Here is a 17,331-nt window from a genome sequence, read left to right as displayed (position 1 = left end):
CAAGCCCATTTACTTGACTCTACACTCTTCCCTAATAAGCTACTTCAGTGCTGCCCTCTTCCTATCCCATTGGCTTTTTTCAACTCTCTGGGGACTCTCTGGGGTCTCTCTGGGCCTCATTTCTCCTTGCTAATATGGGCACAGAGGCTGACTAGAAAGTCTGCCACATAAGAGGTGTCCAAATGGAAAATGAGATACTGGTCTGCCCTTCCTACAGGTACCCTCAGTCTCTATGAGTTTCTCTCAGAGCTCTGTGTAATCTGGAATTGAAAGATACAATCACCCTTTCAATGAGGAGGAGATGGAAAATCTTCTAAATTTTGATTATTATATCCTGCAAACTCCAATGTCTCCAAACCACCTCTCTCCCCCCACCTTTTCCTTCTGAAGTAGGGTCAGCAAGGGGGTAGAAGTAATGCAAGGGTCTAGCCCACATTTTTTCTGGAGCAATTTTTATTATCCTTAGATTTGGATTTTCCTTGGTGATTCTGAGTCAGTATGAAAAGTATTATTCAAAAGCCTATTATAAGTTTTATGTTATGTATGTAGTCACATTAATTAATTAAGGACTTGACAAGGTACTAGGAACATTCTTCTCAAATATTTAGGGCTTCTCTCAAGTGTGGTTTATAGACCACAGGTATCTGAATCTACTTGGGAGCATGGGGAGTGGAAATGTGAATGCCTGAGTCTCATATCTAGAGACTTGGGCTCTCAAGGGTTGAAAAGGAGTCAGGAATCATGATTTTCAATAAATGCTCCAAGTTTTACTGATACATACTAAAGTTGGACAAGTACTTGTCTTGAGTCCACTAAACATTATTTTATGTCTTCACAACACCACTCTGAAGTAGGTAGAGCTGGTATTATTCCATTCCACTGGTGAAGAAATTGAGATTCAAAAGAGAACCATGGTTTGCCAAATGGCAGAATAAATGCTAGTGATGATGAATATCGACCTGTTTCATTACAATGCTACTGACCATAATTTTTAACAGAGAGAAAATGTCATTCAATTTATTGATCTTTTATAGATTACCAAAGTAACGCATGCTTATTTTATTTTTTATTTTTATTTTTATTTTTTTCCATTTTATTTTTTTAAGTTTATTGGGGTAACATTGGTTAATACAATTATATAATTTTGGGGTGTACATTATAATTTGACATCTATATATTCTATTGTGTGATTACCACCCAGAGTCCAATTTCCTTCAGCTACTGTGTATTTGATCCCCTTTACCCACTACACCCTCCCCCAACTCCCCTATATTTGAACGCATGTTTATTTTAGAAGATTTAGAAGATAAAATTACCAAAAAAAAGCTAAACAAATATAATTCAACTATTTAGATATAATAATTTATTTCTGCATATAATGTTATACCCATTTTTATGAAATTAAAATTGAAACATATCTTAATACCCTTTAGTAACATGTTTCCTAAAATTAATATGTTGGGACTTTCTCCATCCATTAAACATTTTCTCCAATATTACTTTAATGGCAATGTCGTCTTCCATTTTATAGATATAGAAGTTTTTATTTAACCAATCCCGTGTTGTTAATTTAATTATTTCAACTATTTACTATTGTCAAAAGGTGCTTTAAGTGTTAAGCAGCTTAAAGGGGAGTTGGGGACTGTATTGCAACTATATAGAGAAAATGAAGCCAATTTTTAAAGGTCATATTATATTAAAAGTGTACAGGTTCTGAAATGATATGGAACATTTCCACAGTCACTAAAAAGATTATTTTATATTGTTTTCTTAACAGGAATAAGAGCATTTTGTTTTATTTTAACCTGTTCAGCTGTACCAGTCCCTCTGTGATGGTAAACCTACAGTGCCCTACTACACAGGTAAAGCAAAAAAAAAAAAAAAAAAGCCTTGTTGATGTTGTTAGTAATTTTGAACATTGTTGGATGAAAGTCAGAAATTCCATGAGTTCTGTGTGTGTACAGTTACTGACGAATTAACGGTAGATGGGAAGACATGAGTATGAGCTCCTGTTTGTTAATGTATAACGAAAAACAAAGCAGGGATTAATCATTTTAGGATCACTAAAGAACCTCAGTGACTATCTTGTCCAACCACCTATTTTCATAAATGAACAAACTATAGCCTAAAGAAGTGGAGATATTTTTTTCTCCAGATAAATATTACACAAAGCAAAGCTAACTAATGTAACTAATAAACCTCTGTTTTTCAGTGGCTTAACACAATAAAGTTTCTTTTTCACCATATAACAGTATAAGGCATTGTAGTCAGTGGATAACTCTTCTCCAGATTTCTTTCATCTGGTGGCTCTGCCATCCCTTAAGTCCTCATCATCTGTATGCAGCTGCTAGAAGAAAAGAGAAGATAAATAAAGCATCCCTGCTCTTAGAAGCCTTGGATCAGAAGTATTACACATTGCATTTGTACTCCTTTGCCACAGACACATTAGTTTTATATGTTCACATCTAGATGCAAGAAGAAAGGAATCAAGCAAGGTAGTTGTGTACCTAATAGCCTCATCTGTGCCATGGAACAAATGGAGCAAGAGGTACATATTTCAGTGAGCAGTTACTTTTGTCTTCCATAGTCTAACCCTCTCTCTTCCAGAACATCCATTTTCCCAAGGGAGACAACCTAGAGCCCTAGGTAGTACTGTCTTTAACCCAGAGTCTATGGATGATGCACGTAGTCTCATGTTTCATATCAGGTCTCGACACTAAATATACAATAGGGAATGAGGCTAGGGAAATTGGAATGCAAACTCCTATTCAGAAAAGGAGGAGTAATAAATAGACGGTCTCTGGTACATGGCACCGGAGAAGAGTTCTTTATCCCAGCGGTCCCCGACCTTTTCAGCACCAAGGACCAGTGCTTCTACGAGAATCTAATGCCTGATGATCTGAGGTGGAACTGAGATGGTGATGCTAGTGTTGGGGAGCAGCTGCAAATACAGATGAAGCATCCCTCACTTGCCCACTATTAACCTCCTGCTGTGCGGCTGGGTTCCTAACAGGCCACGGAGCGCTGGTCTGCGGCCTAGGGATTGGGGACCCTGCTTTATCTGACCTGGACTGTGCTCTTTAGAGGAACTCTCTTATCCATTGTGTCCCATGGTCCATTGTTCGATCACCTGGGAGGTTATTTTCTGTTCATGTGTCTCCAGGCCACACCATTGCTGAGCACTGAAAATATGCCCTCTTGGGGGCCATATAGCTTTGAAACTCTCTTCCTGTTGTGCAAGCTTTTAGCACCTCAAAGATTATTTTAACAGTCAAAGGCCTTTTCAAGTTAGTTCATGAAATTCCTTGGCAGTACAACTACCTCAGAAACTTAGTAGCTACTAATTTACTCGCTTCTTCTTGCTTCCAGTAAACTACACACAAAGATCTTTCCTAGATTTTGCTTTTGCTCTTTCTTCCTCATTTCCCTCTAAGACTTTTGATATCTTATTTCTTACTGAAACGAAAGCCAGCTTGGGATATTGGCATCTTAGTTCTGTGACCACCTCTACCACAGACCTTGGTTTCTATCATAGCCACCCACTCCCAGGGTCAAATCTTTGATCTTGTTCTGGTCAGTATCAATAATTATCAGCTTTTGTAATTTCTATGTCAAATATCTCACTATCCGATCGCGTCAGTCCCACTAACATTCCAACGATTCTTCTATCCCACTAGGACCTACAAGCCACTGATCTTAACCCCTTCAAAGTATCCTTTAGTCCTCTCATGTTTTGTCTCCCTCTTTACCTAATGCAGATTTTGTGGTCCCTCTTTAAAAATTACTTCCTTGTATAAATCCTCAAATCCTTTGCACACTCGCTGCTCCCCACTTAGTTGTACTTCCCTGGCAAAACCTCATCTCTGGCTAAATGTAGCTCTGTGCCTATTCCATGCCTGAACCCAGACAGTTATGTTTCCTTAGAGAAAACACACAGAACAGTCCTTTAAATTCAGGACTAGTAACCTCAAGTGGGCCCTTAATGCTGTCCCACACCGCATGACAGATCCCTTGTTCATTCGCTAGCCTACTGTCCTAGAAAACAATTTCGCTCTTTTTCCTCTCATTTTAAACCTCCAAGACCTCCTTCGCAGAATGCATGTCAGCCTCTGACTTTGCTTCCTATTTCACCGAGGAAGTATAAACATTCAGAAGGCAGCTTTTAATAGCTCCCATGCTGATATCCACTTGTCTATCTGTTGTCACCTATATTCATATATTTATTCAGCCTTTCCCCCTCTTACTGTCCATGAACTGCTGTGATCCTAAGGCCAGTCCATCCACTGGTGCTTTAGATCTTATCTTTTCTAACATACTCAAGCACATCCTTATTCCAGAAATTTCCTGTTTTTTCTCTGACCACATATGCTATTACTCTCCCTCTGATCACTGCACTCGGGTCATACTGGCCATCTATTGTTGTCTTCAGAGGATCCAGGAAACCTCCTAACTGAGAATCTTAGACTTTGCCGTTCTCCCTGCCTACAGTATTCTTTCTGTAGATGACTGTGTCTTGATCACTAGTCTTAAAGTTTTTTTTCAAATGTTACCTTTTTAGTGAGGACTTCTCTGACTTCCTATTTAAAATTGGAATCCTACCCAGCTAGTTTTCATCCTCTAGTCTCATTTGTATTTTTTTTTTTTTTACTACATAGTATTTATTACCACCTTATAACAAACAATTATACCTATTTGTTATTACCAGTCTTTCCTACTAGAAGATAAACTGCTTGAGGGCAAGGATTTTTATCTGCTTTGTTCACTACTGTGTCCCCATTGCCTAGAACAGGCTCAGAGAAGGTGATGAGTAAATATTTGTTGAATGAATAAATATTTGTTGAATGAATAAATGAATGAGTGAATATCTTCTTACTCCCAGTCTAGGAATTTTTTCACTATATTATACAAACCTATCATTCCCATGATGAAACAAACAAACAAAATCCTTGCACATTATGCTTTTTTGTTGTTTCATAGATTATTTACTAGATTATCCTTTTTTCGTAGCACTTGTAGTGTTTTAACCTTCAATGTGACTCTCTCCTCCACTCACCAAATCCTAATTTGTATTAGAGTGTTAAACCTATATAAATTGAAGATGTAAGTAAAAATAATAGTGAAGAACTATATTCAAAATGCCCCTTGTGATTACTCAAAGAATCAGAACTGAGTCAGAATATATTTTAGCTGCTAATAATGCAGACTTACTTTCAATCTTCCATGGAATAATTTATCTACCAAGCCATATTTTTATGCATTATGATTTTGTTAACCACCAGCATGGTCCAGACATGTCACAAGCATTGAAAAGACAGAATGTGATCAAATAGGATACCAACCTCAGTATGACCTTCGTTTTGAGCTAATTATATGTTGATTACTACTAATCAGCACCCTATTTGAAGTGAGCAAATTGGTCTGATAGAGAGAGAGAGTAAAGAGCAGTTTCTATATTGTTTTTTAACAGCTCACTTTATCTGGAATGAAATTTGATGTGCTTCTCTTTAACAAACCACTTTTTTATCATTTTAATTACTTTCTTTTATGTGTCACATATACAGCATTTTTATATGTGTAATATACATTGTATGTGTGTATATTTATAAATATAGAAATCATCATGGTCTCAACTCACGAGTTTCTACCATCATTTAAAGCCTGTGAAAGCATTAGTACTTTCAGTATTCACTTTATAAATCCATTTAAATGTCCCAATAGGGGAACTAATTCAGTTATCTTTCAAAGTCATTTAGTAAATTATCAAAGTCTAAAGTCTGTAAGGTATCTCCTAATATGTAAAAGATTTATCCAGTTTAGCTCAATTCAGAGTAAACTTTTGACATTTGCATTGATTAATCTTACTTAGCCTTCTTCCAAAAAAAATGTGAGCATGTTGGATGCTATGAATATCCCTAAACAGTGCTTAGCTTTTGTAGATAGATACAATAATTTTTCTAGAGGTGTACGACTATGTGTATATGATTGTGTGTATGCATATGTATGCATGAGAGACTGAGAAAGAGAAAATATATATAGAGGTGTGAATGTGGAGTTGGGTTGTCGAAACTTCTAGATGGAATTGCACTGCTGCTACTGCAAAAGAATATTAACCGTGAGATTTGAGGTGTCAATTTAGCTAGCCACCTACTACCGTGGCTGTAGGGTTGACACCAAATGTCCTGTGTACAGCAAAAACATGATCCCAAGATGGGAAAGAAATGTCAGCTAAGCAGCAGTGTTTTTATGTAACTGCCAATGGGGGTTGAGCTAGAATCTGGCCCTGGAGAATAGTTGCAAAGTGTACAGTAGGGAGATGGAACAATTTAGAGTGGAGAAGACTTTCCCAAGGAACTGAAAGTGGAGGAGAGAATGTGCAAGGATTGACTGCAACTTTCGTAACTTAATATGATCTTTGTTTTGTTTCGTCTTGTTTTTACAAAAACAAAAGCAAAACCAATAGAGTGTATATTTTCTGATTCCTCTCTGTGGAGTTACTAATTGTATATATACATACAATGTACATTACACATATAAAAATGCTGTATATGTGACACATAAAAGAAACAGGTTTCCTCTCTGTGGAGTTACTAATTGGATTTCAGTCAGACTCTGTAGACTAGCATAGTGATCCTATTTGGCATTAATAGGTCCTCAAAGTTCATTAATGCAAAATAATTGCATCAGTGACCTCTCTGCCCACACGTGTCTGGTGTTGCTAAAAGACTATAATAATGATTGATTACTACAAATAGCCCTAATTTTGTTTCTTATGGTAATAAGACCCCAATGATGTTTTGGGAATTGCTGAGAATTCACTGGCACTGATAGTTATTAGTGGCATAAATTATCAATGTTTGGAGCATTTTAAATCACTATTTTATTCATATATAGGAAAAGAAGAAAGATTCTAATCCTGAAAATGTATAAATTACATAGGCAAAATTCAGCTTACATTATACTCTTATTTACTAACTCAGAAAATCATATTTTATTAAAATATGTTTAAATACTTTATTAAAAGTCTATCATTGTCCTATGGTAGATGTCATATGAATTTACATGTGATAAAATTCCTAGAACTGCGCGTGCGCATACACACACACACACACACACACACACACACACACACACAAATGAACACATGTAAAACTGGTGAAATTTGATAAGGTAAATGGATTATAACATCATCAATTTCCTGGTTGCAATATTGTATTAAAGTTATGCAAATTATTACCATTGGATAAAACTAGGTGAAAAGTATGTGGAAACTATTATTTCTTAATAGATTCAAGCTGCAGGTAGATCTATTATCTCAAAATCAGAAGTTAAACATAAATCCATCATCATATAGCATCTTATTGTTTTAACAGAACACCAACATTAAAGGGCAAGGAGTAGAGATTGATAACTAGTAGATGAATTTTCACTTTTTACAATAAGATTAGAAAGTTGATTTTAATTTCTTAGATGGAAAATTGTGCTTTGCTCTTTAGAGTAGTGAATACTTTAGAAGTCTAACCTTATAGATACTTTCTTGGTTTGTTCAACTCAATATAGTTCCCACCACTGTGCTCCTTTTCATTACAGATCTGTGTCTCCAAGTGCCCAGAAAAATTTTTAACTTATGTGGAAACACAATTTCCGTACAAAAAAGACAAAAGATCTTGGACATACTTTAGCCAGTTCTGCAAGTCTCCTTTTTCAAAGCCTGAAAAGGTATGTGTGTTTAAGTTTAAAATTAGAGAAGAATCTAACTTTTGTTTTAATCTCAAGTGTAATATTAGCATTTGTAACTGGAAAAGCTCCCAAGTATTTTATGAAATGATTACTGAAGATACCATTTCATTAAAACCTGTGCACAAATGTGCATGTATATACAAAACACGCACCATTTATATCACGTCATTTTGTAGACTTGGAGTGTTATGCAAGATTGTTAAGTCTGATAAGTTAGCTTCAACTTTTCCCTGACACCAACAAAGTCTCTACTTGGTTGGAATTTTTGCTGTCAAGAGCTAGATGCTAATGTCATTCACAGTCACCATTTCATTAATGCAGTTTTGAAGCTCCATGACTAGTTAGTAATAAGTAGAATTTTACTTCCAAATCAAGTCTAATAATTTTTCATTTAAAAAAATCCCAAAATCCTACCTAGGTTTAAGTCTTATAAGGGAATTCTAAAGCTTCATGTTAATTAATATTAATGACTTCTACATTAGAGAAGATGCTGTTTTTTCCAGAAGAAAATTTAAGGATTAGGGACTCAGGATGTGACTAAGATAAAGATACATGCTTTCAAAGGCATGCTTTGGTTTCAGCAATTCTGGTTTTATTATTGCTGATTCAATCGAATTACAGTTTGGACATTTAAGAGTAATTTGTCAAACAAGTATATGGATATGATAATCTTGCAATTACTTTTGTTAGGGGAATAATTTGGAATAATGAGATTATTATGTAACTTAATTTTTAAAGGACAAAATTTTTATATTGAGAGTAAAATTTGTCGTCATATAACCTTTGAAATGTTAACATACTCTTCCTTCCATTTTAGACTCTCTCACAAATGTTAATGGATGACGATTGTCCAACAGTGATTTTTCCAAGCAAACCTCGTAAGTGGTTATTATTTTACCTTAGAAAGACAGAATCTATGAAGAAGTCATTGAATTTGGTTCCCTTACTTCACAGTTGATGAAATTGAGGCCAAGAACAGTAGAATGACTGGCCTAAGATACCAGAGTTAATTAGGAAGAAAGCCAAAGCTAAAGCCCATTCTCCTGACTCTAGCCAGGGATATTTCCCTTGGAGTTCTGTGAGTATTAGAGTTTTGTTGCATAAACACACATACAAAAAAAAGATTAAAAATTGATTTTTGAAAGCCCAGTTTGATGCTCTATGAGCACACATCAGCACGCACAAAAACCTACTCTTACATATTAACCCCTGAATTCAGCCAAAAAGTTTATTCAGAAATTGCTTGGGGAGTGAGATTAGGACACACATTTGTTTTTATAATTTGAAATTTGAAATACTGATATGTCTCCTGAATGAATCAATATTTTATTTCTTTAAAATTTATAAATTTTGTTTAACTCTGTTTAGAAGAAAATGAAATAATCATTCATTTTTCTTTCTTATGGATATAATTCTAACTACAGAGAAAAAACTTAAATATGTCCACCACAGTGTTATTCGAAATAACCCCCTAAAAAAAAGAAAGAAAAAGACAACACTCTAAAGCCCAAGAGCAAGAGAATGGTCAAATAAGTTATGATATATTCATTAAATGAAATATTTTAGAATTATTGAATATGATAAGTAATGTGTATATGTTATTATGTTAAATAAAATGCAAAATTCTATATGCATTAGAATAGCAAGCATGTAGAAAATAAAATAAACAAACAAAAAGAAACTATTCAAAGAAAAAGATTGGAAAGAAATATGCCAAAATATTAAGTGGTTGTTTTGGAGGTGGTAAAACACTGAGCATTTTCTCTCTTTTTTCTTCTTTTTCTACTTCTCCATTTTTCCACAATGCGTATATGTTTCTTTTACAATGGAAGAGAGGCAATAGTCATCAGTTTGAGTAGAAAGTCAGGTACCATGGAAGTAGCTACGACCGAAGGCAGTGTCTTGCAGGCTCCCCTCGCTCTCGACTGGGTCGTTAAAGACCCTGAAGCAAAGACATAGGTTCCACAAGCAATGGCTTTTACCAGGAAACCCTAGGTAGCAAGCGTCTGTTGCCAAGAACAGTGTTACAAATTCTTATGCAAAAAGGTAAAAATGACTCACTAGTCACTGAAGATATAATAGGTGTGAAAGTATCAGACATAGTCCCTGCTCTTACAAGTACAGTTTGGTTAAATCACACAATAGAAAATGTACACTGGTGATACAAAAACAAATAAGGCATAACCCCTCACAGTCTAGCGAAGGAGATATCAAGGCAAACATTGAGATCAGTGTGAATTCCCCCAGTTGAGGATTAGCTATAGTATTTAATAGAAGAGTATGCAGCTAATAAAATCCACTCATTAGAGAATTTATACAAGGAAATAAGTAATATTAAAAGAAAGAAAAAAGAGAAAACACTGAGTGTACTGTATGGTTATGACTTTCCAAAAAAAAAGAAAGAAGAAAGAAATTTCTTGTAGAGAAAAAAATTGAAAGGAAATTCGCCAAAATGTTAATATAGTTCACTGTGGGTGGTAGGACTATATATAGTTTTGCCTCTGTCTTCATATTTTCTCTATTTTCCAAATATATAATGAGTATTTAGTAATTAAAGCTAACAAATTAGATGAGTTACTGCCTAGAAATAACATGTAGAATAAGATTGGGGGACTCTGGAGGTGGGAACAGTCATATTTAAGTGGTAGAAAGAGAAAGAGTGCACAGAGAGGCAGAGGGAGGGCAGGAGAAAATCTGGAAATGTAAGGCAAGAGAAGAGGGTTTCAAAAGGCAGGAGTTGTCCACCAATGCCGAAGACTCGGAAAAGTTAACTCGTTCGACAGTAAATATTTGCCGAGTTCCACCTTGTACCAAGCACTGTGCCAGCTGATGTCTTTAAGCAGGGCAAAGACTAAAAAAAATATTTGGAGGTTTTTGGAAATTAGGAGGGCATTGAGATCAGTGGGAGGACAATTTCTGTGGAGTGATGGAGGCAGAAATATGATTGGATTATGAGGGAATAGAAGCAGCTGGCAGAGACTACTATGTCAGTGCTGCCAGGGAAGAGCAGGAGAAAGATAGGGAGGATACTGAAGGAATCAGCTATATTATAGATGCTACAGAAATGGCAATTGGTAAACAAGAAGATCATTTTCAGCCAGAAATGTCAGGAAAGGTTTTATAAAGACATATTTCTTCTTTTCCTGTATCAGGTGCTTTATTATGTTCAAATCTAAACTCTACATGAACTCAAGCAAAACCATGATGCTTTTGTTGGCTTTCAACCTCCTTGGGAGCTTCCCAGGTGAAATCTGAAACCAGTTCCCTTACAGAGGGCAGGGAGAGACTGAAGAAAAGGCGGATTTTTATAAGTGAGGGAACATACTTAGTAGGCTTGTCTTGAGTGACTGCAAAATGAGTAGTTTTCTGCATCAATGTACCAAATCTTAACAGTTTTTGTAGAGGCCTTAACAGAGTTCAGCCACGTACCCAGTCCAGTAGTCTCGTCACCACATTTCTATCTCAAGGCTGTGTCCTTGGGCCACTTCTAGCCTGGGGAAGGCAAGCATAGAGCGCATTCCAAGCACAGGGGAGGCAGTGGGGAGCCTCCAATTGCCCGGGTCCAGCTAGTGGGTCGAACCAGAGGTGACATTTTATTGATGACCCTCCCCAGCCTTCCACCCTTTGAGACCAGCTTATGCAATCAAATGCTCACTTGTTTCTCCACGTGTGCCCCGAGGAGTTAGCAAGAGGTTTCACCAGCATGGAAGTGGCTCATTTAATCAGTGACAACTTATTTGTTTCACCAAGGGGCCCACGATCTGAACTACTGATTTACTAAGTAACCTAGACTGGGGGTCAGATCCATGAGGGCACTTGCTTGTGTCCTCATGTGATTTAAACAGATGATATATTAACAGACTCATCAGGTTTGAACACAACATATAAATATGTTATATATTTACATATTATATTTTTTATATATTGCAAGGTGAGGTCTACGCATCTGCAGCTGCCCAAAACAAGCCTGTAATAAGTTCCTTGGCTATAAGCTGGCACTGGCCATCTAACAAAAGTCTGCTTTTCCATCAGTCTCTCTCAACTTCACTTACAGGGACTGGTTTTAGATTATACCTAGGAAGCTCCCTAGTGACTATATGAATCAACATGCTTCTTATAAGAAAACATATAAAAATGATCTATGTCTGATTTCTTTTTCCAATTCATTTAAAATTGGGGTTTAAAAATATTTTTAGTAATACATATGTGCAAAGAGGCAAGGATTCTATGTAATCAAAATAAGCCCAGAGATTGAACAGTGAGTTAACTCTTCTCAGAAATTATGCTAGTCTACAAAGTGTGAGCCACCAAAGCCAAAGAGTTGGAAAAGTTAACTCATTCGACAGTAAATATTTTCTGAGTTCCATCTTGTACCAAGCACTGTGCTAGCTAATGTCTTCAAGCAGGGCAAAGACTAAAAAAATATTTGGAGGTTTTTAGAAATTAGGAGGGCATTGAGATTACTGGGAGAACAATTTCTGTGGAGTGAAAAGTAGAAAGGACACAGATTATCATTAAAACTTTACAAGTAAAAATTTAGTTGTCTTATACTAGCCTGAAGTTTGAGCTGGTTTTTATTTCCCAAGGAATTATTCACTGAAACCATGAAAGTTTTCATGGTTTCATGGTTTCACTGAAGGAGTATCTAAAGTTCCATGGTTTCATGGTTTCACTGAAGGAGTATCTAAAGTTCTTTTTTTTTTTTAATAACAAAATTAAACTCATCCAGTCATACAAGTAAATGCAGCCTCTTTAAAAATGTGTTTATCATGAGAGATACATTACTACTATTCTTTTAAAACCTGTGCCGTGTGTCTTATTTATGGTTACTTGATGAGTATACCATGTATAAAATAATTAAGTTTAGAATGTAGCTTCTGATAATGATCATATTTGCTTTCTATGTCAGTCTTAGAACAATCAGAAAATCTTCTGATTATCAAGTAATGGGCAGTTATCTATACAGAGCAATTTACACACCCTCTAGCAAAAACTTGGTTATAAATAACAGAAAACTTAAGAAAAGGAAGGAGAAGAGTGATTACTGTAATTTCCATTTATTTTTACAGTTCTCCAGAGATGTTTCCCTGACTTCTCCTATATAAATGGCACTTTGACAGTAGGAAATAAGACAATGTTTGAAGATGGGAAGGGAAGAACAAGAAATGCTGCAGAACTCAGGACAGCTGCAAAGTATGTTTGTAAAATTCTCATTTCCAGTTTTGGTGCATCCCATTATTGTACTTAAGACTAAAACTTCCATCAGGTTAATGGTCATACAGGAAGAATTATGTATTATGTAACACATATGTCACTGTAGATTAGAGAATTTGGTATGTGTTTATTAAGAAGAGAATCTAAAGGAGAAAACCAGAATAATTAAAAAGAACAATCATGTTTTTCAAAATGGTTAAATCTTTTGTTATCAATGGATATAGAAATGAGACATGAGAAAATGTACTAAAAGACTTTAATATAATTTACTTTCTGAGTAAAAATGTAAAAAAAATCAAAAACACCCTATGCTTTTTAAAGTACCATTTAGAAAAAAATGACTGAAATAATGAAACTGCCAGATGTTTTAGAAGGGAAGGGCCTTAAGAAAGGTGGAACAATCATGACAATGCCGTTTCAGTACTGTATCAAATTTCTACATACAATGAAGTGAATTTACTGTTTCTATCGGCTGTACATATCACAATATTTCACATTATTGGGAAATGCAATTCCCAAGCATAAACAGACAGCGTCATTGCATGGCTGTTGTTGAATTAGAAATGAAAAGTAAATATATTCTAAAATTTTATTTCTCTTTCTTGAAAGACTCTAACAGTTCAAATAGAATAGTGCAGTTCCTGCATATTTAAAATATAATAGCAACATGGATGCATTTCACCAATATAAAGTTATGTGAAAGAAATCACAAAATAAATAATACAAGTACAATTTCATTGATAAAAAAAGATTTAAAAACAAATGTCACTAAAGTAAACTACCCTCTGATGCATATATAAGAGGTAAAACTAAAAAAAGAAAACTAGGAAATTATTACCACGAAAAGATTGTGGCTACATTAGGGGAAGGGGGAGGTATTGTAATTGGGGCACATGGGGAAAGGGATGACAGTGTTATAGTTATATAAGTGTGTTCACTTTGGTCATTCATCAAACTGGACATAATGATTTGTGCACTTTTCCATGTGTGCCCCATTGTGCCTTCTTCCTGCTACAGAGCTCTCAGAGGATTATGAAGGTGAATTAAAAATGATGTTCATTCTTGACTCTATGGATTATGTAAGTTAAAAGCTGATTGCAATATTGAGAGCATGTCACATATGTTGGAAAAGAATCTGTTCACCATTCCTGAAAGCCGTGTTCTCTCTGTGTGTAGATATAATCTCCTTTGTAGGTTTACCAAAGTGAATCTCATGAATTGGGGCTAAGGAAAGAGTCACTACTAATAATTGGTTTCTAAAATGTGCTTTAAACAGCAGCTTGCAAATCCCTTTTATCATAACAAGAACATTTCTGCTTAGTGGTAGTCAAAAAATAATTGATTTTTTTTTTCTTCTTTGAATTCAGGAGTATCAATAAAATCCTTGATGCAAAGGCAATTGGAGTGAAAGTGTTTGAAGACTATGCAACAACTTGGTACTGGATTCTCATGTAAGTGAAAACGGATGTTTTTCCTCAGCCCTATTCTGATGTTATCTTTTTAGAATTCTTTCTTCAGTTCCCCATTTATATTTGTGAATAAAAGGTTGACTAGGATCTCGGTTCCTGCCATTTTCTTCTTCATATAGAGTAAAAATGGGGCAAAGATATTTGGAAATATGTCCAGTGTTAACATAATTATAAGAGTGTAAATTTTAACTGTATTCATTAAATTACTAATAAAAGTACCCTTATAAACATATACTTCAGTTCATGTGGGGGCAGCATCTGTGGTATGTTTGCTTCTCATCACATATTATAGTGGATGCAGTGTTATTTCTATGGTCTGTTTTCTCATTTGTCCTTCCTTGACTTCTAAGGGATCATTCTTATTTTTTAACATATCCCTTCCACATAATGTTTGTTATCATCATCATCATCATCATCATCAAAGGTCACTGTACTTATGAGGAGCTGAAAAAATATATGAAGAGAGGAGGAAATTTAAATTTTTCAGACATAAGATTTGCACTCCTGAAAGGTAAGGGAAAATGCAGTCACACTACTGGAGTGGGTACATGTGTTTGATATATCTAAGAATGTCATTGCTATCTGGCTCTTGTGTCATCTTGTTTCTTAAAAGCTTCTACTGTCCCCTAGTGATCATAGAATACAGTAAAAACATGGGGAAAGAGATGACAATGTTATAGTTACATAAGTGTGTTCACTCTGGTCATTCATCAAACTGGACATAATGATTTGTGCACTTTTCCATGTGTGCCCCATTGTGCCTTCTTCCTGCTACAGTGTGATCATAGATAAAAGTGAAAACCTCGTAGATCATTACAAGACCATTTACAACCTAGCCCAACTTAATTTCCCAGATTCATCTTCACCCAGGTGTTTGACTCACCCTGTATTCTAAACACATTTAATAGCATGCTCATTCCTAGTCTGTCAAACTCCCATGTTTTTGCACATTCTGTTCTCTTTTCTAACATTATCATTCCTTATGCCATAGGCAAGTTTATCTTATTATTTAAACTCAGCTTTTGTGTCATTTATGAAGTCTTTCTTGTCTTCCCCAGATATAATCAGTCACTTCTCTGCTCTGTGTTCTTCATACCCATTGTGTGTGTGTGTGTGTGTGTGTTTATATACCTATATACACGCACAGATCCATACTTATCTTCTCTATAGGACTTACCATTTTGTGTTTTATTTACCTGGCTCTTTTCTTCTGATAAACTGTGAACTCTTTACCATCATAATTATGTCTAACTCATCTTTATTTTTCTAACTCCTATTATGGGTCTTGGAACATGAAAGATACATAGATAATATGGGTTCAAGGAACAATTATAAAAACACTAGGGGAACAACATAGATATATTTAACTATAAGGTGCTTAATAAAGTCATATTGTGTTGTGTGTAAAATAGTAGTGAGTAATTTTTAGAGCTGTAAAATTAGATTGTTTTCTGAAATTTTACTCATTTAATACTTTGTCTTAAACAGTTATAGTAATTATTGTTAGTGTGTATTAGGATTTCAGGATGTATATCCAAAGCAGAGATCATAGTCTATACTTGATAGTAGTTAAATGGTTCTCCTATTTTTTGACCAAAATATCACTAGATCATTTCCATGTTTTTTTTTTTTTTTTTAATTTTGGTTGTTCCACTCTTGCCTGAAGAGGTATACATTGTGATAGACTCTCTTGTCCACCTCACTCCCAGCACACACTGAAACTCTCCTCACCCAGGCACCAATCAAACCACTAGAACATAAATATCTCTGTTTTCAGCTCTGCTGCTCTCATCTATTTAATGCACATAAAGCCAGAGACTGATATGATGTGATTTAGTTTATTCAGTTAGATTTTTTATGCAGAAATTTAAAATACACAGAGTAAACAGCTATGTTTCTTTTTTCCCCACTTTGATATTTTTGAATATTCCTTTTGGACTATGCCCTAGAATAATCCTTGAACCATATTGAATGTTTAAGCATTAAAATATCTGTGATTTTTTTCCAAGGAAGTGGCTTCAGAAGATAAAAGCATATGTTCTGAAAGACTAGGACCTGAGAAGTTACTTTGATACTTGACTGTCATTTATCCAGTGACAGCAATTATTAAGATTTTGTTCTTTAAAGATAAAACTTGAAGACAATAAAGTCAATAAATGTACGAAGGCTCTATCTGTTGCTACGTTTAGAAACTTGTGGATAGCTCCAGAAATGTCAGTTCTTCATAGAACCATCAGCCAAATTTCCAACCTTAGTAAATTCTCTTTAATGAAATTACCTAGAAGAATACCATATAACTTTATCCTGAAGTACCTCTATTAGCTCACTCAAACTCCAGGAAAATTAAAACAGAGAGAAAATAGTTATGCTGTTGATCGCTTGCAAAAGTCATATGGCCCAGGAGACACAGAAGCTTTATCATGGCTCCAAATAATAGCCTACGGATCACTGGGGACCTGAAATAGATGTCTGGTGATGTCAGACATCACAAACTGTCGGAGATAATTAGACCATAGTGATAATGACTACTAAATCACTGATGCGGGAACTGTGTGGGGAAGTTATTTTTCTTGTCTTTCTGTCCTAAGACTGTTTCTTTACTGCTAAAGAGTTATAATTGCATAAAGTTTCCATTAGTCGTGAGGTAGATAGAACAACACAGATTCATCATAGGTATGTTTTACAATTTATCACTAAGTGGGTAGGTGTGAAGAGGAAAAAAATATAGAACATGACAACTGTGGCTGGTAGGCCAAAATTGTAGGTTAGAGGGATTGTGTTTTTCCTTGACTAAGGATTGATACTGGACTTCAGTTTACCTACACACATGAAGATGAGTCATGTATAAATTCTACGATGGTTCTACTCTTTTATACAAAAGTCTTAACAGAAACCATTGTTTGTACTTTTC

At 35.3% G+C, this 17,331-nt stretch overlaps 1 protein-coding gene across 1 annotated transcript in view; it reads left to right on the top strand.

Moving 5' to 3' along the window:
• SLC44A5 (solute carrier family 44 member 5) overlaps positions 1-17,331 on the top strand; it is a 102,144-nt gene that overhangs the window by 69,355 nt on the left and 15,458 nt on the right. Inside the window, exons 5-9 of the mRNA XM_011355682.1 lie at positions 1,778-1,862; positions 7,588-7,716; positions 8,555-8,615; positions 12,807-12,930; positions 14,319-14,402. Coding sequence (XP_011353984.1) covers positions 1,778-1,862; positions 7,588-7,716; positions 8,555-8,615; positions 12,807-12,930; positions 14,319-14,402 — 483 coding nt within the window. The remainder of the gene's footprint in view (positions 1-1,777; positions 1,863-7,587; positions 7,717-8,554; positions 8,616-12,806; positions 12,931-14,318; positions 14,403-17,331) is intronic.

The sequence above is a fragment of the Pteropus vampyrus genome, unplaced genomic scaffold, assembly GCF_000151845.1.
Source record: "Pteropus vampyrus isolate Shadow unplaced genomic scaffold, Pvam_2.0 Scaffold22, whole genome shotgun sequence".
In the NCBI taxonomy this organism is placed as follows: Eukaryota; Metazoa; Chordata; class Mammalia; order Chiroptera; family Pteropodidae; genus Pteropus; species Pteropus vampyrus.
Note: the sequence above shows the minus strand (reverse complement) of the source record. Positions and strands in the feature narration are given on the sequence as shown.